This window comes from Acanthochromis polyacanthus, chromosome 4 (genome assembly GCF_021347895.1).
Source record: "Acanthochromis polyacanthus isolate Apoly-LR-REF ecotype Palm Island chromosome 4, KAUST_Apoly_ChrSc, whole genome shotgun sequence".
In the NCBI taxonomy this organism is placed as follows: domain Eukaryota; kingdom Metazoa; phylum Chordata; class Actinopteri; family Pomacentridae; genus Acanthochromis; species Acanthochromis polyacanthus.
The window spans coordinates 11,830,945-11,858,636 of NC_067116.1; the positions used below are offsets into that span (position 1 = coordinate 11,830,945).

The 27,692-nt window shown below is 40.5% G+C and overlaps 2 protein-coding genes across 5 annotated transcripts in view; one reads left to right on the top strand and one right to left on the bottom strand.

The window, feature by feature from the left end:
- gmds (GDP-mannose 4,6-dehydratase) overlaps nucleotides 1-19,379 on the top strand; it is a 351,858-nt gene extending 332,479 nt beyond the window's left edge. For 2 of the 4 annotated variants that reach the window (XM_051947330.1, XM_051947329.1), the window contains 2 exons: nucleotides 17,236-17,304; nucleotides 18,822-19,379. In XM_051947330.1, the coding sequence (XP_051803290.1) occupies nucleotides 17,236-17,304; nucleotides 18,822-18,884 (132 nt within the window). In that variant the 3' untranslated portion in view covers nucleotides 18,885-19,379. Of the gene's footprint in view, nucleotides 1-17,235; nucleotides 17,305-18,821 lie in introns of those variants that run through there. The other 2 variants (XR_007941420.1, XR_007941421.1) reach the window with 2 other exon arrangements.
- Nucleotides 19,380-25,048: 5,669 nt separating this feature from the next.
- Nucleotides 25,049-27,274, bottom strand: LOC110971285 (forkhead box C1-A-like). Its single transcript, XM_022221631.2, has one exon. It carries the CDS (start codon nucleotides 26,937-26,939, stop codon nucleotides 25,521-25,523), a length of 1,419 nt encoding a protein of 472 aa, XP_022077323.2. The 5' UTR covers nucleotides 26,940-27,274; the 3' UTR covers nucleotides 25,049-25,520.
- Nucleotides 27,275-27,692: the final 418 nt, after the last annotated feature.

The following is a 27,692-nucleotide window of genomic DNA, read 5'->3' on the forward strand; positions in this document are numbered from 1 at the left end:
AGATGTTAAATCAATGTTGAATTAGGGTTAAGAAGGTTGAATAGTGGTTACAGTTGAAGACTGATGGTTGGATCAACGTTGATTCAACAACATTTTGTCAACATTGAAGTTTGTGTTTAAAAGATACCATTGAATCTACATTGTATTTTGGTTTAATTAAAATGTTTGACAGGTCAATGTTTAATTAATGTTCAATATATGTTTGCAAACATGTAATCAATGTAAGCAAACGTTGACTCAACGTTTTATCAACCTTGCGCTTTCTGTATAATTTCAACGTTAGGTCTCAATATAGATTCAACATTGATTCACCCATAGTTTGCTATCTGGGATGGTAGCTAGGAATACTGATCAACCGCTCTCTGGACCCTTCAGACACAGGTGTTTTACAACTCAGTCGCTTGAAACACACCCACACCACTCAGGTGATCTTCATTTCACTAATTGTGAGACTATTGGCAACAATTTGATGGACCTCTATTGAATTAGACCATTAAATTAAAAAGGGGGTGAGTAATTATGCAAACAATTATTTTTATTTATACAATTTTCTTTCATTAACATTACTTTATAGAAATCTGTTTTCACATTGACATTAAAGAGTTGTTTCCAATAAATTTGTTAAAAAAGCTAAGTTTTATTGACCATGATTGATTTATGAAAGCAATAAAAGGGTAAAACATCAAAGGGGGTGAATACTTATAATAGGCACTGTACCTTCATGTCCTCTTTAACCACATCCATAAACCTCCTCTTTTGTCTTCCTCTAGACCTCCTGCCTGGCAGTGGGAAACTCAGCATCCTTCTACCAATATATTCACTCTCTCTCCTCTGGACATGTCCAAACCATCTCAGTCTGGCCTCTCTGACTTTATCTCCAAAGCCTCTAACATGTGCTGTCCCTCTGATGTACTCATTCCTGATCCTATCCATCCTGGTCACTCCCAAAGAGAACCTCAGCATCTTCAGTTCTGCTACCTCCAGCTCTGCCTCCTGTCTTTTCCTCAGGGACACTGTCTCCAGACCGAACAACATGGCTGGTCTCACCACAGTTTTGTAAACCTTTCCTTTCATTTTAGCTGAAACTCTTCTATCACACATCACACCTGACACTTTTCTCCAGCCGTTCCAGCCTGCTTGTACACGCTTCTTCACCTCTTTTCCACACTCTCCATTGCTCTGTACTGTTGACCCTAAGTACTTAAAATCCTCCACCTTCTTGATCTCTTCTCCCTGTAACCTCACTCTTCCACTTGGGTCCCTCTCATTCACACACAGATACTCCGTCTTGCTGCGGCTAACCTTCATTCCTCTCCTTTCCAGGGCAAACCTCCACGCCTCTAGCTTCTCCTCCATCTGTTCCCTGCTCTCACTACAGATCACTATGTCATCTGCAAACATCATAGTCCATGGAGACTCCTGTCTAACCTCGTCTGCCATCCTGTCCATCACCATAGCAAATAAGAAGGGGCTAAGAGCTGATCCCTGATGTAGTCCCACCTCCACCTTGAACTCCTCTGTCACACCTACAGCACACTTCACCACTGTCTTACAGTCCTCATACATGTCCTGCACCACTCTAACATACTTCTCTGCCACTCCAGACTTCCTCATACAAAACCACCGTTCCTCTCTGGGCACCCTGTCATCAGCTTTCTCCAGATCTACAAAGACACAATGCAGCTCCTTCTGACCTTCTCTGTACTTCTCTATCAACATCCTCGAAGCAAATATTGCATCTGTTGTACTCTTTCTTGGCATGAAACCATACTGCTGCTCACAGATGTTCACCTCTGCCCTTAGCCTAGCTTCCCCAGATAGCAAACTATGGGTGAATCAATGTTGAATCTATGTTGAGACCTAACGTCGAAATTATACAGAAAGTGCAAGGTTGATCAAATGTAGAGTCAACGTTTGCTTACATAGATTACATGTTTGCAAACATAGATTCAACATTAATTAAACACTGACCTGTCAAACATTTTAATTAAACCAAAATACAATGTAAATTCAATGGTATCTTTTAAACACAAACTTCAATGTTGACAAAATGTTGTTGAATCAACGTTGATCCAACCATCAATCTTCAACCGTAACCACAATTCAACCTTCTTAACCCTAATTCAACATTGATTTAACATCTTTTGCTATCTGGGTAAAGTGTGATTTATGGTTGAAAAGCAATCGTTTACTCAACTTTTTATCAACCTTGCGCTTTCTGTATAATTTCGATGTTAGGTCTCAACATAGATTCAACATTGATTCACCCATAGTTTGCTATCTGGGTCAACTACTCTTTCCCATAGCTTCATCGTGTGGCTCATCAGCTTTATTCCTCTGTAGTTGCCACAACTCTGCACATCTCCCTTGTTCTTAAACATGGGCACCAGCAAACTTCTCCTCCACTCCTCGGGCATCTTCTCACTATCTAAGATCCTGTTGAACAACCCAGTCAGAAACTCTACTGCTACCTCTCCGAGACACTTCCACAGGTATATCATCAGGACCAAGTGCCTTTCCACTCTTCATCCTCTTCAATGCCCTCCTCACTTCATCCTTACTAATCTTTGCTACTTCCCGGTCCACAACAGTCACATCTTCTGCTCTTCATTCTCTCTCATTTTCCTCATTCATCAGCTCTTCAAAGTACTCTTTCCATCTTCCCATCACACTATTGGCGCCTGTCGACACACTTCCATCCTTATCCTTTATCACCCTAACCTGCTGCACGTCCTTCCATCTCTGTCTCTCTGCCTTGCCAACCTGTACAGATCAGTCTCTCCCTCCTTACTGTCCAACCTAGCATACAAGTCATCGTATGGCCCTTGTTTGGCACCTCTACTTTCACCTTACGCTGCATCTCCCTGTACTCCTGTCTACTCTCTTCAGTCCTCTCAGTATCAGAAGAAATGGACAGCATGTGAGTTAAATATGAATGTCGCTGCAAAGGGTCTGAATACTTATGACCATGTAATATTTCAGTTTTTCTTTTTTAATAAATTTGCAAAAAATTCTACATTTCTGTTTTTTTCTGTCAAGATAGGGTGCTGAGTGTACATTAATGAGAAATAAAATGAACTTTTTTGATTTTGGCAAATGGCTGCAATGACACAGAGAGTGAAAAATTTCAAGGGGTCTGAATACTTTCCGTACCCACTGTATGTTGACTGTCTCCAGTCCAGTCACATACTGTGTTATTAGGTGGTGAACTGTGCTCCAAGGACTGCACCAGTAATGATTCCAAAAGTGCGTGTGGAGAGATTCCAAGCATTTACAAAGCTACGGGAACATAGGAGAGACCTTCAGTGACTAAATTACTCAGGATAATTATTTTTAGTGTATTGTGCTACGTAAGGACATGCAGTTGTGAAAATAATAGATGTTTGCATATAGTTTTTGTGGAAATTAATCATTTGCTGAAATATTCTAATTCCATCTTTTGTTTTGTTTAGTTTTTTGTCTTTGTGTTTTACTTTCTATTACATCATATGATAAACCTTCATTATGCATGTTCAAAAAGCCCATGTTTTGCTGAAACCGTGACACCAATCGCTTGCTCACTTGCAATTACTTTTGTGTGTAATAAGAGAGATGATAGCACTAAGCTACCAAAAGAGGACAATGGATGTAATTTGGTGTGTCTTTTCAAAAAGTAAACTGCACGGACAACATCAACAAGTTAAGTTGACTAAAGTGAAGCTCCACAAGAAAGTAAGATTTAATCAATAGAAACCCTGATATTGGAATCCTGATTCTGTCAAAACACCAGACCTGCAAAGTCCAGGATGCAAACAAACTGCAAGGAAAGATGACATTATTTAGACAGCCCATTTAGACACTCAAATGTTTTTTTCTGTATTTTTAGATCATAGATAATATACACATTTTACATTCCATTTTATACAATGTAACAAAATCTTTTTTTCTTGATGACCTCAGTAGCTTTCCACTCAACTACAATTAAACTATTTTAGTGTAATCATTTGACTAATTATTGTAGCACATGCACTGACAATTAGAAGTCAGCCAGTAGGCAATTTGAAAAATAAATAGATTTTTGCTGTTGTTGTTGTTGCTACTAAGGCTAGAGGGGTTTTGCTCATCTGTATCTTGGATTGTAATCCAGCAGAATGGTTGCTTAAGCTATAGAAATTGAACCCAGACTTCTCCTTCACACTGAAAGAATAGGAAGCTGCTCAACACCCATCAGCTGTACCAAAACACTGAAGCTGGGTGTCAAAGCCCAGACAGGCCTCTCAGTGCTTTACTGAGATTACACAACAATTAAGATAAGATAGGCTGACATTTTTCTCTCCCTCTCTCTCTCATTCTCTCTCTTTCTTTTTGTAGTGTGACTATAAAAATGTTGTTTATAGAAGGAAAATTATGTTTGTCTTTGATATTGTGTAAAATATGAAACAGCCAGAGGCTCATAGCAATGCTAAACACCAACAACGCACAAGCTGTTCTCCACAAAGTGCTGCTTCATCCAAGTTCTCTTCTACAAATGCACAAACAGTCTAAACATTCATTTCATTTTTCACTGGAAATCACTTAACTGCACAGTTTCAGTTTGACCCCAGTGGAAGTGAACTGTCACCTGACCCCCCCCCCCCCCTCACTTTTTCCCCTCCCTCACTCCCTCCTTTCCCTCTATCTCCCTCCCTCCATCTCTCACTCTCTCAGTCTGCAGCTTTCTGCTGACTCCAGGAATTATGATCTGTTTCCCGTCCGCAGGAATAATAGAATACAGGAGGAAAGGAGGGGGGTCGGCAACTACTCTGTGGAACAGCATAGAGGAGTCCAGCTCCACTGTGTTTTTTTTTCCGTGTGTGTGTGTGTGTGTGTGTGTGTGTGTGTGTGTGTGTGTGTGTGTGTGTGTGTGTGTGTGTGTGCGCGCGCGCGTGTGTCTGCAAATGCGTTTAAATCCAGATGTGCAAACGTGCGATGTTTTCCTCTTCAATTCCATAAACTTCACACATTAAAAGATTATCCTTCGACGTGGACACACGCAGAAACACAAATTTAACCTCTATTATTGGTCATAAATCTTTGCCCTCCTCCCGTTATCTTGACAGTAAACGCCTCACGTATACAACCACGCTGGAGGCTGCCGATCTTTCTGCACCGCTCCTCTCTCTACCAGTCTCTGGGCACTTAACACTATCGGCAGTCAGATCCAGCCACTCTAGTGTGTTTGGAGTGTGTGTGGAGTGTGTCCTCAGACGCATAAATATTTATCACACGGTTACCCTAGGAATTTTAACGAGCACTGATGGAGAGCAATCAACAAGGCAGAGCTGGCGGGGAGATGACATGAAGTGACAGTTTGCGATTTTGATATTTTGACTTTCAAATATCAAAGTGACTTTTACTGTTTTCCTGTGGAGATTCACACTTTCTCGCTTTTCTGCTAATAGCTTCCTGTCGGATTTTTTATGTGTTTGTGTGTCCTGCTCTGATCCATCTGTACATTACGCTTTTTATTCTAGTGAGATTTGAGGCTGCAGTTCATGTCGGTGTTTCCCCATGTGTGTGTGTTCAAGTGTGTAGTGTAGTGTATGTACTCGTCAAGGTGACAGGGCCACCCCTTAGAGGTCACTTAACACATTGTGTGCAGGCCAAACAGCATGGGGAGTCAGGGAAGGAAATCTGAGCTGTAACTCACACAGCTCGCTCTTTCTCACACAGACACAAACACACAAAGAGAGACACACTGGACCTGACCACTGACCTCGAGCTGGGAGTGGCTAATAGCTGTCTTGGATTCCTAAAGACGCACCAGCAGCAGCACACACTTCAGTAAAATTAGTTCAGGGGTGTTTTATTGACTTGATGAAACAATAAACATGAAATTACTGATTTGTGTTGCTACAGAGGAACACAAATCAAACCCACAGAGCTTCATTTATTCTGCCGCAGAACCTAGGATTTCTTAAGGTAATAAATAAAATTTGGCTTTATGTCAAATGTTTATTTTTTTAGGATAAAATAGAAATACTTAATAATTAGACAGAGTGACGTAGAAAACCTTTTTAGCTGAACATATGTCACTCAGTGTAAACAACTTATAGAGCTTTTACATGGTGATACAGAATAGATATGATGCTGTCATGCAGACTCTTTTTTTACTATAAAGCAGCTGAAGAGAAAATATATGAGAAGATTTTAAGTAGTTTAAAATATTAAAGGATAGCATTCACTGTAACACCATGTATTGAAAAAATGGTGATTCTTCCTCACTTCAGTTAATGTTAACTATTTATTATTGTATGTACTGTACTGTTCAAAAGTTTGTGGTCACTTCGAAATGTCCTTATTTTTGAAAGAAAACCTTTTTTTCAATGAAAATAGCATTAAATCCATCATAAATCTAGACTAGATATTGTCAATGTGGTAAATAACTATTCTAGCTGAAAGCGACTGATTTTTAATGGAATATCTACATAGGGGTACAGAGGAACATTTTCAGCAACCTTCACTCCTATGTTCTAATGCTATGTTGTGTTAGCTAATGCTATTTGATGATTAGAAAACCCTTGTCCAAATATGTTAGCACATAAATAAAAATGGGACTTTTCATGGAAAACATCAAATTGTCTGAGTGACCCCAAACGTTTGAGCACACACACACACACACTAATTCTGTGTGTGTGTGTGTGTGTGTGTGTGTGTGTGTGTGTGTGTGTGTGTGTGTGTGTGAGTGAATGTAAAAAATATGTTTATGTATGTACACATGCACTCTCACACAGAAAAACATTCCTTTAAGCAACAAAACATGTATTTAAAGTGTAATTGAGTGTTCGATGGATTCAGAACTGTAACTGAAGAGCACTGTTTAGGAAACCTTTAGGAAGTTTCCTGGGTGACCCCAAACTTTTGAATGGTAGTGTACATACTACCACAACTATCCTAAATAGAGATACAAAAGTAATAGTATGCATAAATACAACATAATTCACATTAATTGTAAATCAGTAGATGAATACCTGAAAAATACTCTGTGCTACCAATCTGTCAGTTTTTCTTTTATTGTCATCCACTTCAGTTATGAATTTTGCTATATAGGTTTAAAAATAAGCAATATACATATGTTCCCAAGACATAAAAGACAAATTCATGTCATTCTGTGAATGTACGAAACTTGTATTTCTTCTTGGGCACTGCACAACCCACATATGGGATCCCCACTTCCAGGTTGAGAAACACTCTTGTGTTTATCCATTTTGCTTGTACTTGTCCGTTGTGTCAAACTCAATTCTGCTTTTCTTTAATTTCCCATCCCCCATTAACACATTATTGTAAAATGTACTGTCAGTGGATTAATTGTAAAAGTTAGGAGAGGTTTCTAGTTTCATCCCTCCCTCCATCTTCACTTCCCCCCAGCTCTAACTGAGGGCCCTTTGTGCTTTAAAGGAAGTGATAAGTGATGGCGGAGGAGCGTTAGAAATTGACCAGTGACAGATTTGTGGCTGTAGCTTCAAGCAGCCTGGAAATGATGAAGCTCTCTCTTTTTGCTATGAGAGTGTCCCCACCTGCACACACAGAGCAGCTCACACACCTGTTAGCGCTGAGAATATATCAGCCATCATGTTCCTGCAGACAGACATACGGTGTGGTCGGCACTTTGGCAGCAAACTCATTTCCTCTTCATCCTGCCTTCATGTTCCCGTCATTGTACAAGAAGCAATTCATCCTGGGTATAAAAAGCCGAGGATCAGGGTTGAGTTCTTCCATCAAAATCCCACCAAGGTCAAAGATCAGAACATCTGGGTCTGGCTGGAACATCTGGGTCTGCTGGGGACACAGAGACCGTGGGCTCCAGACTCTCACAGGGCTCTTGGCCGCTTTATCTGATATTCTTTGAAGTCTCTGTGTTTGCCGCCTCATGTCCACTACTGTACAAATACCAGAGACGCTACTGGATTTCCAAAACCACATCATAGTCTCCCAGCATGCAATCCTGAGAGAGGGGAGAGAAAGTCATTTTCTTGGGAATGTTTGATCTGTCTCCCGTAAGTGGGCAGGTTCACTTTGAGAAGAAAAACTGATGCACTTTATCGACATTTAGCTTCTTTTTTTTTGCCTACATAACACTGTGCCTGTGTGCATGTGTATGTTCACATGTTGCTACATGTTTGTGTGCATGCCCTTATGTGTTTGGGGTCAGCTCCAGTGTGCTGCGTGATTTATTGAAAGGCCTTGCAATGATACCAGAATTCCTTTGCATTAAATGCCTGCTCTGAGTACCTTTTACTGCCTGTGTGCTTTATGGGCCATGATCACAGTCTATTTGTCTCTCACTTTTACATTTCGAAGGATTATTTTTATGATTTCTCATCATTTTAAGACTGAATAGTATGAGGGAAAGGGAAAGAAGGAGGATATGGGAAAGTGTAGGCCTTCGCCATAGATCAGATTTCGGCATTGCGAGTATCATGAATGATTATTATTTATGCAAGACTATATGGTCAAGGATTTATCAGCTACAGTCAGCTCAAACACAGAGGCTTTCCACCACTAGCTTTTCAAAAAACAAAGCAGCCTTTGTTTTGTGTTGTTTAAAATGGCAAAACTTTCACATTTTTCTGTCTAGTGCAAAATTACATGAATTACATTTTCTTCTAGCACAAAAAAACTCTAGGAACATTCTGTAGCTTTTTAAGTTGACCCATTCAGCTCAGTGAAGCTTATTCTCATTCAGTACCAGTAATGTTGAGATTTTAAAAATCAAACTGAGAAAATTCAATCTGTTTCAAGACCATAGGACACTTTTGAGAAAAACATTATCCTACATAAATTAACAGTACACTGCATTAAAGCAAAGTATTGAACACGGACACTACTTTTATTTCTACTTGTTTGTCCCACTGACAGTGTTAAGTCAGTGAGGCAAAGCTACCTTTTGAATTCAACAATATAAAGAATTAATAATCGTGGTTCACTAGAATTTGAAAAGCTATACCATACCATAATGAATTAATAATGATAAAGCTATAGCAGCTTTTAAACCTGGAGTTACAAGGTGCTTTGCAATAAAAGAAAATACCAAGATTTAAACAATAGCACGTAAAAGCCACAATGAAACAATAAAAACACAATAAATTATTATAAGATACAATAAAACATTAAAAAGAGGCATCACTGAAATATTATACAATATCATGTTAATGCTTGTCGATACAGTTTGGCTTTGAAAAGTTTTCTTTAAACAGACTCGGCTGTTCTGACTAAGTGAGAACCTGGTACACAGACTCAGAGCTGAAACAGTAAAAGCATGGTCTGCCTTTGTTTTAAAGCTGCATTCTGGAACTTCCAACAGCTTTTGATTTTCTGATCTGAGGGGTCTATTGTTGTAAAATAAGGTGTTCAAACTTCTGAGATGCAGAGCAGAGCCAGATCATGTAGACATTTCAAAGTAATCAATGGAATCTTAAACAAAATTCCATAACAAACGTGGAGCCAGTGTAGTTCAGCTGGTCTGGAGTAATGCATTCCCTGTCTCGAGACTTGCTGCTGAGTTTTGAAACAACTGTTAACGGCCGATTGCTGCATTGTTTAAGCAAGTGAATAATGAGTTGCAGTGGTCTAGGCAGGAGAAAAAAGGGTGTGGATGAGTTACCCAGCTATGTTTTTGTAGAGAGTTGGTTTGAGTTTGGCAGTGTTTCTGATTTGCAAAAGGCAGAATTGAAGAGGTTTAATGTGCTGATAAAAATTAAAGTATTGATCCAAAACAACTTCCAAGTTTCCGAATAATTACTTTGTGTTGTCTGTCAAGTCGTGCAAGGTAGTGGGTGATATCTTTTACAAATGTGATCACAACCAATATCCAGGACTTCAGTCTTGTTGGTTGCAAAAAATCACAAGCCGTTCACTGATTTGTGTTGCCACAGAAAATTAATACAGGGAATATAGGAAGCATGCAGGTACACTGAACTCATAAAATTGAGAGAAAAACTTTTCCTGGTTCAAGACATGTTTTTCAGCACTGATTAACTCTGGGGTTTTTGTTGATTGGACAAATGGACAGATGGACAAATACTTCCAGAGCTGTATTCACCCTGTTGAGTAGATGATGATGATCAGTAGTGATCACTGTGATGTTGGTGTATTTGTATAGGGCATCGTAATAAATCAGAATCAGAATCACTTTATTCATCCCCGAAGGGAAATTCAGAACGATGCTTCAAATAGAACCCCGGATCCCTGAATGTTCCCACTTTGGTTGACTGTTAATGTGTACACTGTCTCATTTTACTCTGTGACAAAATCTAATTCTTTCCAAATTCTAACCGTGATGCCAGTCAGCCCTCAGAGACCTTGATGCTCTCTCACAGGCATGCAACATGCTCTCAGATGGTGACTGGGTGTAGATCATACAGTCATTTTATCTGTAAAACGGCCTAATGCTCAGAGAGTGAGGGACATATTTTGTCACAGCTAATTTTCAGTTTTCTTCTTCCAGCTTTTGTTATTATCACTGCTGCATATTTTCAGACATGGGCAGAGCCCTGCTTTAAACAGGATGTACCAAAATGTTGGGTTTGATTCCAAAATGGATCCATATGAAGATTATATTGTGCCCCCATCTGTTAGTAGTTCATGTTGAATTATTCGCTACATGCTCTGTTTGGGGTGAATTCACTTGGCCGCAGAACACTCTTGTTAGCAGTATGGAATCAGCTTTTATTTCACTGAACAGTGCTCTGCAGACAGATCCGTGAGGGCGAGATTGTCTGTCACCTGCAGAAATCCTGGATGCTGAACTGTGTGGTTGTGTGCTAAGAAGGCAGTCTTAGCAGACAGGAATCTGATTTCAACAGATGCTCCCCTGCTAGTTTCAGATGGAGATTTCAGGAACCAGACATCACAATGATGGTGAAAAGACGGTGATTGTGATAAAAGACATAGTTGTGTTTTATCTTCAGTTCAGCCTCATGTATTATTCACATCTACAGAACGCATCCCATTAAAAAAGAATTGTGAAAAAATCAACTTAAAAAGAAGTCAAAAATGTTATTTTGCAAAAAAAAGTTTTTTGCGCTAGTGTGAGGCTGTGTTTTTTGACAAAAAGTGAATGTGCTTAATGGTAGAAATGGTGGAAAAGCCTTTTTCAAAAGGGCTGCAAACATTGAGCTCACATAACTGATCAGCTGTTTCTGCTTCTCTCGCTGTCTTAACCTCTGGACGGCATGAAACATGTCCGATACCAGCTGACATGAAAGAATCATTAGAACTTTGACACAAGTTTCCTCATTTTTTTCTCTTGTAGATCAAGTCAAGAAATCTTTAATGTCCCTGCGGGGCAATTTTTGGTGCAGCCAGCAGCAAACAACAGACAAAACACAATAAAATGTGATACGCAACAGTAAAAATACACAACAGAAACAACAATAACAATAATCAGTTAAATACAATAGTATACAAGATCAATAAAAACCTAAGGAAGGTTCAAATGACCACAGAGCGGACTGCCTTATAAAGGTGTTAAAAACTGTTCTTTGTTAAGAAGGCCAATGGCCAGTGGGACCCATGATTTTTTTAATCTAACTGTCCTACATATAGGCACTTGAAACCTGCGTCTAGAAGGAAGCACCCTGAATTCGGAAGCTAGAGGGTGGCTAGGGTCGAACCGGACGAGATTTGCCTTTTTTAAGGATCTCGTCTTATGTAGGACAGAAATGTCAGTTAGTCGAGTGCCAACGATTTTGCTGCACATTCTGACAATACCTTGGAGTCTGTTTTGGTTTTTAAGGTTGACTGAGCCAAACCAGCAGATAAAAGCAAATGTCAGGACAGACTCGATAAAACTTGAGTAAAACATATACATGAACTTAGTTTCAACCTTTATATTCCTGAGCTTCCTAAGTAAATACAAGCGTTGGTTGGCTTTCTTGCACACAGCATCAACCTGATGCTCGAACGACAGCCTGTCATCAATTATCGTCCCAAGGTATCTATACTGCTGAACTGATTCCACAGTTACTGGTGAATCCCATAAAGTAAGCGTTAGTATGACAAAAACAGACGATCCAGGTTAGAAAACACAAAGCACACAGGTACTGCTGCTGCGTGTCGCCATTACCAGCGCCATTACACACGCCATGGACGTAGCTTTTTATGCAGTACCATTCAAAAGTTTGGAGTCACTTAAAAATGTCCTTATTTTTGAAAGAAAAGCATTTTTTTCCAATGAAGATAACAATAAATGAATCATAAATCCAGTCTAGACATTGTTAATGTGGCAAATGAGTATTCTAGCTGGAAACAGCTGATTTTTAATGGAATCTCTCCATAGGGGTAAAGAGGAACATTTCCAGCAACCATCACTCCTGTGTTCTAATGCTACATTGTGTTAGCTAATGGTGTTGAAATGCTAATTGATGCTTAGAAAACCCTTGTGTAATTATGTTACCACATGAATTAAAGTGTGAGTTTTTGTGGAAAACATGAAACTGCCAGAGTGACCCCAAACTCTTGAATGGTAGTGTAGCTTTTTATATTTCAAAAATTTGCTTCAAATTCCCGTAAATATTGTATGTAAACAATAAATCAGCATTTAAATCAAAGAATATCCACGCAGTGGATAAACAGAAAAATAGGAATTTGCCCAATTATTTGATCTCTCCATATGTGACAGTTTCAACATATTCAGTTTCAGTGCACAGCTTGATTCTCTACACTGACGTCTCTCAAAGACGTGTACTTGTTTCACAAAAACATCAACTGGATTCTAACCAGTTTGAGGTCACAAAAAAATTGTAAGAGTGTGTTATATTAAAAAGCATAATCTCGTAGAGCTTTCTTCCATCAGTTACCAAAACTGATTTTCTGTCTGTATTGGCACAGCTTCTACAAGAGTTTAGATTTCTATGTCTAGAGAAATGACAGTAATTTGCCCCTACTCACATCAAACTGGACCGCAAATGTCATGATGTGATGTCATGGCTCAGATGTAGGTAATAAATACATTTTACACACACCGTCAGACTGTAAAGACGGTGTGAGAGCAGTGCTGCAGTTTGTATTCTGCTTGTGTAAAATCTGGATTTTCCAAGTTGACTCTGTTCTGAGTCCAACCCACATGCTCAGTCTCACCTTTTAATGCCTTTGTTTGTCATCCGTGTTTTTAAAATGCGAACGTAAGAAAACGTCAAGGAAATACAAAGTGTGCCTCTTGGTCATGGTTCAGTTATAAAAGTGTCCCTCCTGGTAGTTAACAGTGCTGTCAGCTAATCAGTCACAGTGTTTGGCAGTAACCAAGGTCGTACCACGATGTGGGTCAGAAAAAGTTGAGCTGACTTTGCTAACGTTCAGCTCTGCAGCTGTGAACATCAGAACAGCCAACACAAAGGAGTCGCACTGCTCTGTGTTTCCATCACCCTTCTCAGTTTCCATCACAGTGAGTTTAGTGTTTTTTTTCATTTTGAGACAAAACCTGTTTGTAAAGGACTACAGCCTGCTGTGCTGTTATCCTGCTCTGCTCTCTTTTCACACAGCTAAAGCAAAAGGGCAGCGATTCAGTGAACAACAAGAAGTTTGATTTGGTTTCTCTTAACTTCACAATCACTGACATGTAGGTGGCAGTCATAGTGGTAACACACTGCTCGATTAACGTCTTCTCCTTCTTCAGATATAACACACATTAAGAAAACACTGTGTCGGTCACTTAGGTGAATTTGCTGCATGGAGGTGAAGTTGTACCTGGAAGTCAGTCAGAGCCTGTTGGAGCTCGCCTTAGGATTAGAAGTGCATCAGTGAATTCATTAGTTATGTTGGCTTTATTTGAAGTGAATGAAAGAGGTGAGGTAGAGTAGCGTGACAAAGGCTTCTCACAGCAGCTGCTTAAAGGCCACAGCATAGTGCAATCAGTCGCCATTGGCAAAGCTGAAAGGCCTCAGGTAAGTGTCCAGCCTGAGCCTAAATGAAGTGCAGTCTGCTCCAACAGTGTTGTTTCACTGCTAGTGTCATCTTATATTTCTTCAACAGGCAGCTACGGTGCAGCTGCAAGTTTATTTCAGTTCATTTGAGCTTTATTCACGCAGACAGTTAAACTAAACAAAAGGCTACTTCAGGGATCTTTTTTTTTTTTTAATTTCTCTGCAGCAAGCCAAATTTTGTGCATTTGTTTTTTTCCCTTTTTGGGCATCAGTCTATGAGACTCGCACACAAGAGCCGGCCCCTCAGGGTTCAGCAAACAATAAATAAGGGACATACAAGCCATGTGACTCATGATGCCATATGAATCTTAAAGCAGGTGTAGTTGCTACTTCAAGCTCATCGATTGACTTTAAAGTGGTGTTAAACAAATGTTCGTGAGGAGACCAGTTGATGTTTCTGTGTGCGAGCTATGAAGTATTCTCCATTACAAACCCTAATCAATATAATTATGAAGCAAGTGGATTATTTAATGTAATTGTGGAGCAAGTCACCCTATAATAATTACATTCAGCTCTGTGATAAATTATGTCTCATTGCTGTAGGTAATTAGTCTGAAAATGTTTCCAGTTATGGTTGCAGAAACGAAAATGGTTGTGAGTAATGTACAGAACTGCTCACATGAGAAAGAGCTGTTTGTCCTGCTGTTTCAGACGGAGGAGAAAATGGGCTGTAGCTTTCATCTGCTGGGCTGCATGCAGACCATGTGAAGTTAAAAGCAATAAGATGGCTCACCCGGAATTGAACCAGGTTTTCAACTTGAGCAGAATAATATTAAATTGAACAGTGTCAGAGACAGAATCAGCCTGTACTTGTTCACTCTGCGTGTGTTCAGTGTTCTTGCCTTTGTGTGTAATCAGAAGAGTGTGATTAAGCGCCATGGAGCCTCTCTGAGATGTGGGTCCCTGCTCTCTAAAAGGCTGAAGTATGCCAGTGCTGCTGTATGCGTTCCTCTGTAATAAGATCACCCAGAAAAGACGTTTTCAAGAGGTTCGGCGTCAGAATAAAACACTGCTCTCTTTTTACACTTCAGGGTGTTTACTTTGGTCGAGGCTGTTCATAATTAGGGTTAAGTGTCCCAGTTCCAATTAATAGAAATTTAATGCTACAGTGTACATTGATATTTTTCACAATATTAAATTTCCAACTGCATGACAACAGCTTGAGAAACATGATATTACCCCCATGCACAAAGCAAAGCCATAAAAAGCACAAAAAATGGTTTTGATGCAGAGGAGCTTTACTCCTGTCTGTGAGCTACTATTCATCAGTGTTGGATCTCACTAATGCTCATGTGTCTGAAAGAGAACAGATCCCTGCAGGTTCCAAAGTCTAGTAGAAAGACTGGAGCAAGAAAAGTCATGGCTGGAGGCAGCAACATATTAGATCATTCTTAAAATGGAACTTTTTATATATTGATGAAAACACATACACAAAAGTTTGGAGTCACTTAGAAATGTCCCTATTTTTGAAAGGAAATCAGTTTTTTTTTTTTTTCAGTGAATCAGAAATCCAGTCTAGACATTGTTAATGTGGTAAATGACTATTCTAAATGGAAACAGCTGATTTTTAATGGAATATCTACATAGGGGTAAAGAGGAACATTTCCAGCAACCATCACTCCTGTGTTCTAATGCTACATTGTGTTAGCTAATGGTGTTAAAAGGGTAATTGATGATTAGAAAACCCTTGTGTAATTATGTTACCACATGAATCAAAGTGTGAGTTTTCATGGAAAACATGAAACTGCCCGGCGATCACAAACTTTTAAACTGTTGTGTATACTGTATATTATCCTCGTCCAAATGCTCTGAACCAGCTCTTCTTCTCCTCTAGATTACATCATTGCATGACATATGGACACATTGTGCATGGATGCTGGTTCTTCTAGTTCTGCTGAACCCCTCTAGTATGCAGTATGCAGTTTCTGTTCAGTCTTTGTGCATGGCATTAAATTTCAGTTATTTGTAACGAGATCAATGTGTAGGAAATTGAATAATCCTGTGCAAAAATATAATTCTCCAAACTCTGATGTAGAATTGGTAAAAACTTTTTGTTAAACATGTTTTGTTTTGTTTTTAAAGCAAAGTGATTTATGTATTCTAGTGCAGGAATGACAGATTCCACCATTGACACTGCAGACTAGTATAAGATGAGGTAAATATGGATTGTAATCACATTCAATGCTGTAGAAGAATAAATTACAAACTAAAATGGTATCAATAATTTGGTTTTGTTGACACTTTGCTTAGTTGTCCACATACTTCTGGCCATGTGGCTTGTGTTATTAGAACCTCCATGTAGAGCAGAGAAAAAATAAGAAAGAGAAGGGGAAGCCCAGCACAGCACTTACTGAACCAACCGTAGAGCAATGACTGTGGTAAGGATGAGAAAAAAAATGTAGGTTGTCTCATCAAACAAGTTACTAATTTTAGAATTAATGTTAGGGTTAAGAAGCACATAGTATCAACTGAGAGGAAGGTTAAATGGGAGACTCTTCTTCCTTTCACTACATTGTTTGGGTTTGAATTCTTGCGGCCAAAATATATGTTTCTGACACAAATGTCAACCACTGATGCTTGACAGATGAAAAATCCCCCAGAAATACAGACGTGGAAATAGAAGTGTGAGAGAGAGAGAGAGAGAGAGAGAGGGAGAGGGAGGGAGAGGGAGAGGGAGAGGGAGAGAGGGAGAGGGAGAGGGAGAGAGGGAGCTTTAAAAACATAGAAGACCTACAGCAATAGTTTCTGTTTTTTTTCCCCCCCTTTTCTGTCTCTTTGGTGGTCTGAAGCAGGGTCTCACTGAATCTTGAACCCAATGCAAAACACAACAGGGGGGAAAATGAGTAAGGGGTTGTGGTGGTGGTGGTGGGGGGGGGGGGGGGGGCAGAGGGGTTACACCACCAGAGTCCCACAATTCATCATGCTCTGGCACCGACGGGGGGCTGTCTGGACAGATCAGAGGTGGGGAGCTGAGAGGGGGGATTGATGGCCAGCGAGACTCTGTGACCTCCTTTTTCCCCCAAGAGATGAGATTTTGTGTGTGTGTGTGTGTGTGAGAGAGAGAGAGAGAGAGAGAGGCAGAGTGAGAAAGTAATTATCACCCTCCGTCCTGCTTAAGACATCAAGCACGTCTTCATATCAGGATGGCACATCAGCAGTCTGCAGGATTCTCCTCCTCACAGCCATCAGATTAGACCTGACAGATGATTTGTTTTTCTGTCCCTCCCCGTCTCTCACTTTCTCTCTTTCCTTTTCTTTATCATTTTTCTCTTACTCTTGTCTTTCTTTCTAACAGGACTACCTACAAGGTGACAGCACCAAAGCATATCAGAAGTTGGGTTGGAAGCCAAAGGTGACTTTCGAGGTGCGTCTGGAGTCAGTTAAACACACCTGTCTGTCCTGGATAATACAGATAATGAAATGTTGTGATGAAATATGATGTAACCACAGAAAGACTCGTGTTCAGTGAAAATGTACCAAAGCAAAAACATTTCGGTGACAAATGGAAGAATGCTTTAAAGGGATTTTCAGCTTACTCTTCCAGTGAGTGAGTACATCCTACCTTTTGCTACCAAATTATTATCATTATTATTATTATTATCATTATTATTATTATTATTGTTATTATTAAGCAGAAATTTACATGGGTACACTGACTATAAGGCTGATCCAATCCTCACAAAAACAGAATGGAAAACCAATATATCAGCAATGACCAGAGATATGAGCACAAGCCAACTTTTATGTCCTTCGTGCCTGAGTGCATTTCTGTTTTGTATCAGCCTGTTAAACTGTGTTCTATGGGACGCATCACAAAACACCACTTTTTCAATAAAACACAAATCCCAGGATGCAATCTAAAACACAAATATAGATGTTTTAAACAAGTAAATAAATGAATAATAATGTGAGTTTTCATAGAAAACATGAAATTGTCTGGGTGACCCCAAACCTTTGAACAGTAGTGTATATTTACATATTTGTCAATGAAACCTTTAGGGTTTTTTTTCAGTAAAAGAACACAAGGTTGCCAAATGCAAAATGTTTACTGAGCTTCAAAACAATAGTTTTTTTTCCCATTCTCTACACCACTTTAGCCTCATTAGGGTTGCGGGGGTGCTGCAGTCTATCCCAGCTGAGTCGGGCGAAGGCGGGGGACACCTTGGACAGGTCGCCAGTTTGTCACAAGGCTACTTATACAGACAAACAATCACACACACATTCACACCTACGGGCAATTTAGAGTCATCAATTAACCTCAGCATATTTTTGGACTGTGGGAGAAAGCCGGAGTACCCGGAGAAAACCCACGCATGCACAGGGAGAACATGCAAACTCCATGCAGAAAGATCCCTAGCCCAGGCTGGGGTTTGAACGGGGGATCTTCTTGCTGCAAGGCGAAGAGGTGCTAACCACTACGCCACAATGCAGCCTTAAAAACAATAGAAAAATGTTATTTTTTATTCTCAGCTAAGAAAAAAGTAAAGAATCTTAGCAGACATTTAATGCCACTTTTTGTTATTTGAAGGTTTTCATCTCTGTGCTGTGGACACATTTCATCTGAGCTTATATCAATATGACCAAAAGTCAGTAAATAAATGATGAATTATTGTTCAGCCTTACTACTGCTAATACTCAGGTACACGTGAATTGATTATATTTGTTCAGCTGAAGTACAACTGTGACTGTGTGTCAGAGGGAGCTCCTATTTAATGGTAGGCCAAGTTGAAACCACACTAAAGACAAGCTTCTTTAAAAAAAAAAATCACTGGTACACTTTGTTTTCCTGATGAGACTTATTTGTCTGTCATTGCCATCAAAGATATCAGTTTTTCCTTAGTCATCCTGGCTCTGTGTATAAACCTGAGTGTCCCTCTGCAGGACCTGGTGAAGGAGATGGTGGACGCAGACATCGAGCTGATGGAGAAAAACCCAAATGCCTAAGGACAAATCAGTCAGGGGACAAATATTTTAGCACTCCAGTGTTGAGCCACTGGGGCCTACAGTACACTTGCATGGAAGGACCATGTTTTGGTTTTTGTTTGGTTTTTGGTTTTGGTTTTTCTTTTACCTTCATGACTTTTCCAAATGAAGTAATTGTGTCCTTTTATGTTTGTTATGGATGTAGAGTGAACCATCCTCTGCCTTTGTGTCTAGTTTCTATTTCTGATATTATATTATGCTGTTTTGATTTTCTTTTATATACAGAATAAATGCCTTTTATATTTCGACACTGATCATGTCAGAATTTAACCAGACTACATGCTTCAGGGGGTTATTTACATGTGCATTTGTTTTCTTTAATCTAGGAGTCGAAGTTGAAATTCATTCAGTCAGGGGATGACATGGAAGAATATATAAATAAATACAAGTGAAAATTTGATCTCTTATTAAAATGAGCAAATGAACCATTTAGTACAATAAAAACAAATCTTTTAACATGTGTTTGTTTTCTGGTACTACAAGAAGTTCTGAGGTTGCTGTTAGAAATGCTGGTTTTCGATATTGTTATATCATTTTAGGACAAAGAATGGAAATGTCCTTGTTCAGGTTTACAATCCAGGATCCAGGTATGTGTGTCAGCTAAGTAGTATGTGAATGTGTGAGTGAGTGAGAGAGAGAGAGAGTGAGAGGGGGGGGGGGGGGGGGGGCAGTGTGGACGCGCGTCACGGTTCCCAGGTTGTTCCCAGGTTGTGCAGAGGTTGGCGGCCCCTCTCTGCTCGCTCCTGCTTTCCAGGGTTTCTTATTTGTGACCACACTGCGCTCTCTTATTCGTTAGGAAATGCGTTTTATTTGCTCGGAACCGGAGTCCCACAGTCCCACTCTCAGACTGGCTGCACCGGTGTGGGGCACAGGGAGCGCGCAGATGCGGAGCGACTCTGGTCCTGATGGAGGCTGCTGGACTGTTAAGTTGCTATTTACACAAGCAAACTGTTCTCCCTTCTTTTCTGTATTTTATTAATTGTAGAATCAATTTTGCACACTGCTGTCAGGATTTATTCTTTTTGATTTGACCAGTTTTCTTTGTTTTACATCCATTATTATTGAGGGATTGATTTAATAATACACTGAATTATTAAAGCTATAGTAAATTGACCTACAGGTGTTTTGTATTGCTTTATTTTAGTGTGTTTGCACAAACTTGTTTTACACAAGTAAAAGTATATATGGGCTTTAACCCTGAAATGCGCCAGTGGTTGGACACTCTTCTATTAGTGGGTCAAAAATGAGAATCATTGTATTTTTATCCACACAGCAATGATTTCATGTTTGAAGGATGCTTATTTTTCGCTTTAGAACACGTTTTGAATATTTTGATAATTGAAAAAGAAGAATTTTACACTGAACAGCAATAGTAGAATGGCAAAATCCATTTTGCTGACATTTTTCCACTCCTTTAGTCTAACTGCTACTGCTCTCCATCCCAAGTTTGTGTATTTCATCACCTCTTGTACGATATTATCAGTGATAAAGAGCTTGGGGTAGTAACATAAACATTACAATTTCTTTAAAAATCTAAAAGGTAACTTAAGAAATGTAACTAGAATGATATTAAAGCATGTTTTTTGAGGAATAGCTGAAATATGACATGATAACTTTTCATTACAAAGGTATTGCAAGAAAAAAGACCTCACCGGGTCATTTTTGACCCATTTATGCATATAAGGGTTAAAAAAAAACATAGTTACTGAACAGGAGAATAACGTATCTCGGTTTCTTTATAATTGTCTTTGTACGGTTGGATTTGTATTACTGTTGCGTTTAAGAGGTATTGTACTGTTGAAGTAGGTTTAATTTTAGTTACATTATCTAAATTCGTGCGTTTTATTTATGAACGTCTGTTTTATTTCATGTATATTTTTTCCTTTAAATGTGGAGTTTAAAAATACAATTTTGCCCCATAGAGGTGAAGCACAAAATACAAAGAGCTTCCATTAATCCCTGAGTAAACTCTACTGGTGCTATCCAGGTGCTGCGGGTGGTTTGTTGGGACAACACCTAGAGCAGCAGCAGCAGCAGCAGTCTCTCTGATCGTCCTGGACAGCACTGCGTCTGTGCGTCTCCAAATTGGAACCAGATGCGCCTCTGAGGGAGTTCGGGCCTGCGAGCAGAAATCCACCGAGCCGAAGCCTCACACAGGTGTACTGTCTACCTCAGCAACAATTAGCCCGATCCTGTGATCAGATCTGCTGCTGGAGCACGAAGAAAGGAAAAGCTGCTCGAGATCTGGGCCGAGAACATGAAGAATTAAAAACTTTCATGCAGCTAAATAAACGCTTTCAGGAGATTAAACGGCTCTAATGCTCAATTTCAAGCGGCGGAGTGGCTGCAGATGTTAGGAGTCCCTGTAAAATCAGGACGTTAGATTGATTTCCTGACAGATATAATGAATAATGAATAGCCTACAAAGAGGAAAATGATCCCTCAAATTAAACTGGCAGGAGGGAAAAGAAAAGCTGCGCGTTTCTTTGAAAACAGAGAAAACATGGGAGGATGTTTTTCACTGAATTTTAGAGTACATTTCAGCAGAACAGAAAATATAAAATAATGTACTGAAAAAGAGATTCAGGAGAAAGGATACCACCAATATCCATACCTGCCTCCTCTCATTTACAATGAATTAAAAAATGAGCTCTTGTCTGTTTTATTAGGCCTCGATCCCTTCAGATCATTTTTAATTAAATCAAGAAGAATTTACTCATCCGTGGAGGCTTGAAAAGTAATTAATTTTGAAGGAATAAAACTGTGCTCATGGTGTTATTACAGAACACCAATACAACAACAGTTTTGACTATGACAACGTTTTAGACTAATAAACTTGAAAAAAATGTCAAAAATTCTAAACAAGTAAATAAAGTCTAAGTCAGAAAATAAATAATAAGAATGGATGTTTAGAACAGGGTAACAATCTAGATCGGAATGTTTAAAGTAGAAAAGAAGTTTTTATTCCTCCAAATAGCAGCTGTAGATGTGACATGAAACAAGCATCTGAGCTGAATCCAGCAGCACATTGAAGCCTTCAGTTCGCCACGCATGCGCTCACTGATGAATATCTATCCTCTGAGGCCTTTAATTGGTTTGATTTGTAGACAAGATCAAGGATTTTAGCCCAGCAGAACTTCACGGGCACTTTCAGGGTATAAATACTCCAAAAACCAACATATGAGATAGAAAACTCAGTCAAAGCTCCGTTGAATCCTGCGGGATTTAAAGACAGAGAGACGCGACTTCAGTCATCGATTCAGCTCTGAACACACACCAGGACACACTCGGAGCTGGGGTTCAATACAAACTACATTAAAAGTTTAAAACCACTAATATTATGTTAATGCTGTGAGATGGACAGATTTCTAAAATAACATAGATATTTAAACAACTGTACAAACGTTTGGGGTCACCATGTTTTCCATGAAAACTCACACTTTTATTCATGTGCTAACGTAATTCCACAAGGTTTTCTAATCATCAATTAGCCTTTCAAGACCATTAGCTAACAAAATGTAGCATTAGAACACAGGAGTGATGGTTGGTGGAAATGTTCCTCTGTATCCCTATGGAGATATTCCATTAAAAATCAGCCGTTTCCAGCTAGAATAGTCATTTAGCACATTAACAATGTCTACACTGGAATTCTGATTCACTGAAAACAAACTGCTTTCTTTCAAAAATAAGGACATTTCTAAGTGACACCAATTTTTTGAACGATAGTGTATATATCCATTTTTAATATTTTTAATAAAACAAATCTTTAAAAGGCTTCACAGGGGAAAGTATAGCTGAAATGTTGCTCCTGATTTGGACCTAAAGCGCGGCGGAGATCAGTGACCGCCACGGAATTTTTTGACCACATAAAAAAGCTCAAATTAATATTAAAAGCTCAAACTGTACGTTATAGACCGGCTTTTTGTTTCAATGACAGTAAATAGCCTACGTTCAATTTGGCGGCGATTTGAGGTTTATTTTAAGCACTAAAGAGACATTTCCAAAAGTCACAAAGTGTCTTCTATAAGAAAACAGTTCCTTAAAACTAATAAAAATGTCTCCTGTGTGATGTCTCAGCAGCTTTGTGCTTTGATATGATTCCTTTAAATACACGTGGTGCGGCCTATCAGCTTGTTTTAAAGGCTTTCTGTCTCTGACTCTTATCAAACAGCCTGCTGGGGTGAATCCTCCACAGACAGCCCGTGTAGTAAACTGCACCTCTACACATGTGATCCCTCCAGGCGAGATATCCTGAGCTGAACTTTACAGCCGCTGCAACACGATAATTCCTTCATTAAAACCCACTTTAGCGCACTTTAGCTCGCTTGTACAGTAGATTCCAGTCTAAAGAAGTCCTCTCTCCTCCTCTGGGACTCTTTTTATTTATGCTCTGCAGCCACAACAACTACACAGACTGGCCGCTCTGCTCTGTGCAGCGCAGCGAAGGTGCTTCAGATAAGGCAGTGACAGGCTTTAACGCAGGCTTTTCACCGTCCTTTCCTAAAGCGCATTGTTGACATCCTCTCCATTGACCTCTATCACCTCCTCCTGTCTCATCCTTATGATGAAAAATGACTGCGTTTTTCCTTCCTGACCCAAGTGCCGCACAGGCGGCTGTTTAGAAGCAATAGCGCAGCTTTCTGCGCACAGCATGTTCTCATTTGTGGACCTTTAATTGCAGTTGAAGGGTAGCTGAGCTCTTCCTGGTTAAGATGTAGCGGTGGAGCCACTAGCTTGTTGTTTAAGTTAGGTGTAATGAAAGCAGCTCATCTGACTGTAGCCCTGGGGAGCGTTAGGAATTTTTAGTTTTACTGACTCATTAGAATCTCTTCCACACAGGCCTGGAACTGACAGGCACATTTACACTTTCACTGCCATCTATTATCAGCTGCAAAGACACACACCTGCACGCTCTCTCTCTCACACACACTGCTGCAGTGCTCCATCAAGGCGCTGATGAGGTTTGGAGGCTGAAGCGCCATCAAGTAACAAAACTGACAAACTAAAGCAAAAAATCAAGTTTTTCTGTAAACATACAAATTGTCCAACGTATCATTGTCATAATAATATGATTATTGTTATTGGGCTTTTTATTATTGCTGCTGCCGCTGTTTTAATGTTGTTGCCATGATGAAGTTCGGTTTTTTGCCACATGTCACCAGTATTGTTAGACGGGCCAAATCTGTAAGAAGTTCACAATATAAAATAATTAATAACTGTATTTTTACGGATATTTTTATGCTATATTTTTGTAGTTTAATAATTATTTTTAATGTGATCTTCATTGTGACATCTGGTTCAAATTGGGCATGCGCGTTGATGTTCCAAGACCTGCAACCTAAAAAATAAAAAACAAAAACAAAAAAAAACAAAAAGGAAAGATAAAAATTCCACTGAACGGTTTTGATCTTCATATGAATGTCTACATTTTTCAGGGGGTTGGCACTGGTCACATTTCAGGAAGCAGCAGTGAAATAAATCAACATCTGACAGCAACAATATTTCAGTCAGCCGGTTACTGCTGTAACTCTGCAATGTTTCTATCAAAGATCATATCCATCAGTGCGTCCTCAGCAAGACCTCTGCGCCTGATCGAACTGTTCTCTGAAGACACCCAAAATAAATGCATCTGCAGCTTTTCTGCATTAAAACCCTCCCGAACAGAAGCCCGCTCACTTTAGAATGACCGATTTGTTTTGCTGACAAGGCCTTCAGTGAGTTCAAACCGCACTGCTGAGCTGCTGCCACGCGTGTATTTATTTACACTTTTACACAGCTACACTGTAAATACTCAGTGTGCAGATGAAACTGAAGCCGGAATGAAAAACAGAGAATTTGTCTGACTTTTTTTCTGTTTTATTCTGAACATAAGCTCGACTCTACTGTCACAGCTGGTCTGTGCAGGGCCGCAGCTTGAGGACTCCTCAAACCCTGCTTCTAGAAACAAATAAGCTCTTTGGGGTATTAATTGCTTAATTACTTTTAGTGGCCACAGCTTTTTAAAAAGATATTTAGCATAAAATTTTGTATTTCATAAATAAAGGAAAAATTTTGAATCCTATCTTGAGCTCTATTGTTCAGAACCGGTCTCTCGGTGGAAATAAGCTGCTAATAAATCACTCCAATTAAAATCGAATAGACGGCACTTTATTAAACAAAACAAAACAAAAAAAAGTAATGCCTTCAAAATAATATTTTTTAACAAACAACACAAAATGAATAAAATAAGTCAGTACAGGCTACACAGTCCCCCCTCTATTTCTATGCAAGAACTGGGACAATTAGAGGCAGCAATAAGACAATTGGAAAAAGTGTTTGGTCCTTAATTTCCAAGCTCTCCCTTTTCCTAAAAAATAAATTACTATATTGGGCTATAATTTACAGTTTAGTTACAAAAGCTGGTATTTGAGCCATCTGTATAAACAATTCTGTGAGAGGGAAGGAAACTTACGTGTTTTGGTGTTACACAGTTCTCGACAAAGAAAAAAATCTCTGAATCTCTCATGTCCATTCGGAGTGTGAATGAAAGACCAAAAGTACAAAAAATATATAGAAAATATATATTAGAGTTATTAATTTAAAGAAGAAATTTGGCTTTCAGAACTTGCTGCAGTCATAAACAAACGCTCCTGAGGTGCGGTAGATGGACTGGCCGGACGGGAACGTCATCTGACAGCTATTATTCCCGTTGACCGGGGAGCCGTTCAATCCGATCCGCTGGGACTCAAACATCTCCCGCACCGAGTGGAAATTCTGCTGCTGAGCCGGGTAACCCGGGCTCAAGTGGGTCAGGTCACCGTACCAGGACGTGATCCGGCCCTGGTGCCCGTGGTGGCCGTCCTGGCCCGCCTGGCTCAGGTTTCCGTGCCCGAGTGGAGACGAGGTGGTCGTGGTGATGCAATAGTCAGGCAGAGCCTCTTCCACCGTGGTGGACGGCACCAGGTGTCCGCTGGATGATCGGTCCCCCGCGTACACGCTCATGGCTTGCATGTTGCAGTGATAAGTGGCGTTGGAGCTCGTGGAGATGACGTTCTGGTTGCAGGTCGTGGAGCTGTAGGCAGAGGTCTGGTTGGGGGAGTAGTTAAGCGTCAGTGACGGGGTGATACCTGTCCTAGAGGAGGTGATGAGAGGCGGGGAGAGCTCGGCTTGCGGAGACCCCCGCAAGGAGGTCATGATATTATCCACGCTAAAGCCCTGCGCTGTTGCCTGGCCGTGGTGGTGGTGGTGCTCGGGTCCTTCCATGCTGAGTGACCGGGTGGAGGGGACACTGTGCGGGCTGCCTGTTGACATGCTGCTGCTGCTGTCGGGGCTCTCGATCTTGGGCACAGCGTCCAGGGCTGGGGACGCGGCCTGAGGCGGCGTGGAGGTCCCGTTCTCAGTCTTAATGTCCTGGACCCGCACCGGCTGAGAGCCCTGAACCGGCGGGTCCTGGTCCCGGTCGGTGGTGCGCGCAGAGGGGTCCTTGCCTTGTCTGTCCCGCTCTTCCTTGTCCCGCTGCACGTCCTTCTTCTTGAACCTCCTTCGGCGCCGTAGGAAGCTGCCGTTCTCAAACATGTTGTAGGAGTCCGGGTCCAAGGTCCAGTAGCTGCCCTTACCGGGTTTTTTATCGTCCCGGGGCACTTTGACAAAGCACTCGTTGAGCGACAGATTGTGTCGTATGCTGTTCTGCCAGCCCTGCTTGTTGTCCCGGTAAAAGGGGAACCTCTCCATGATGAACTGATAAATCCCGTTCAGGGTGATTTTTTTCTCCGGTGAGTTCTGGATCGCCATGGTGATGAGAGCAATGTAGCTGTAAGGAGGTTTGACCATGTCTTTCGGCTGGTGCTGAGGGGTGTACGGTCCGTACGCCCGGGCCATGCTAGCCGGGTACTGTTCGTGGGCCGCATGTGAGTACATACTCATGGGAGCAGGCATGCCGGTGTAACCACCGCCGGCCCGGTAGTAGCTCTGGTCGCTGCTGATGTAGGGTACGACTCCCAAAGAATTGGGACTGGACACAGAGTAGCGCGCCTGCATCCTGAGCAATACGTAAAAGCTCCCCAAATTGCTTCCCACCTCAAACTGTCGCCACTTTTCGAGTTGTGCTCCGATTCTCTCACAGTTCTGTCTTCTCTCTGTGTCGTGTGAAAGTTACCTTTAAGCCACAGTTCGCCACGGTGAGCCGCCGAGTGCGCGCACTGCTGTAGTGAACATTTGGGAAACTAAGAAGGCTGGAGGAGCATGAGTCTACACAGCAAGCAACTTTTTTTTTTTTTTTTTTTACTCTTTGCATTTTTTCCTCCCTTTTGGCTGCTCAGGCTGCTCAGGCTGCTCCACCCCGAATCCAAATGTGTGCTCCATCATCCAATGGGACGACGAAATGAGCCCGTGGAAAAGCTGCATGGCGATAAAGGTTACTGCCCCCACCCCCTTCCACCTCCTCCCCCTCAACTTCTCCTTCTCTCTTTTCTCAGTTCAGAGTTACTAAAATGTTTTCAAGGGTGTACCCAAAATGCTGAAAATTTAACTTAATGAACCAAAATGAGAGACATTTATTATTGTCTATTATTTTTTCATATTTAGGGTCATAAAATAACTCCAATTTATCTATTTTGAAGCAGAATAAGTGGATTTCTTGAGTGGCTGCCAGGCGTAAAGGTTCTGACCAAATGACTGCCCCCTCCTCCTCATCTCCTTCATTTCAAAGCTGTGCGTAAAGGCGGAAATCTACCAAAAAAGTCTGTTCTCAAGCACATTATATTATACTTGTTATATTGAACACTGTTTTCA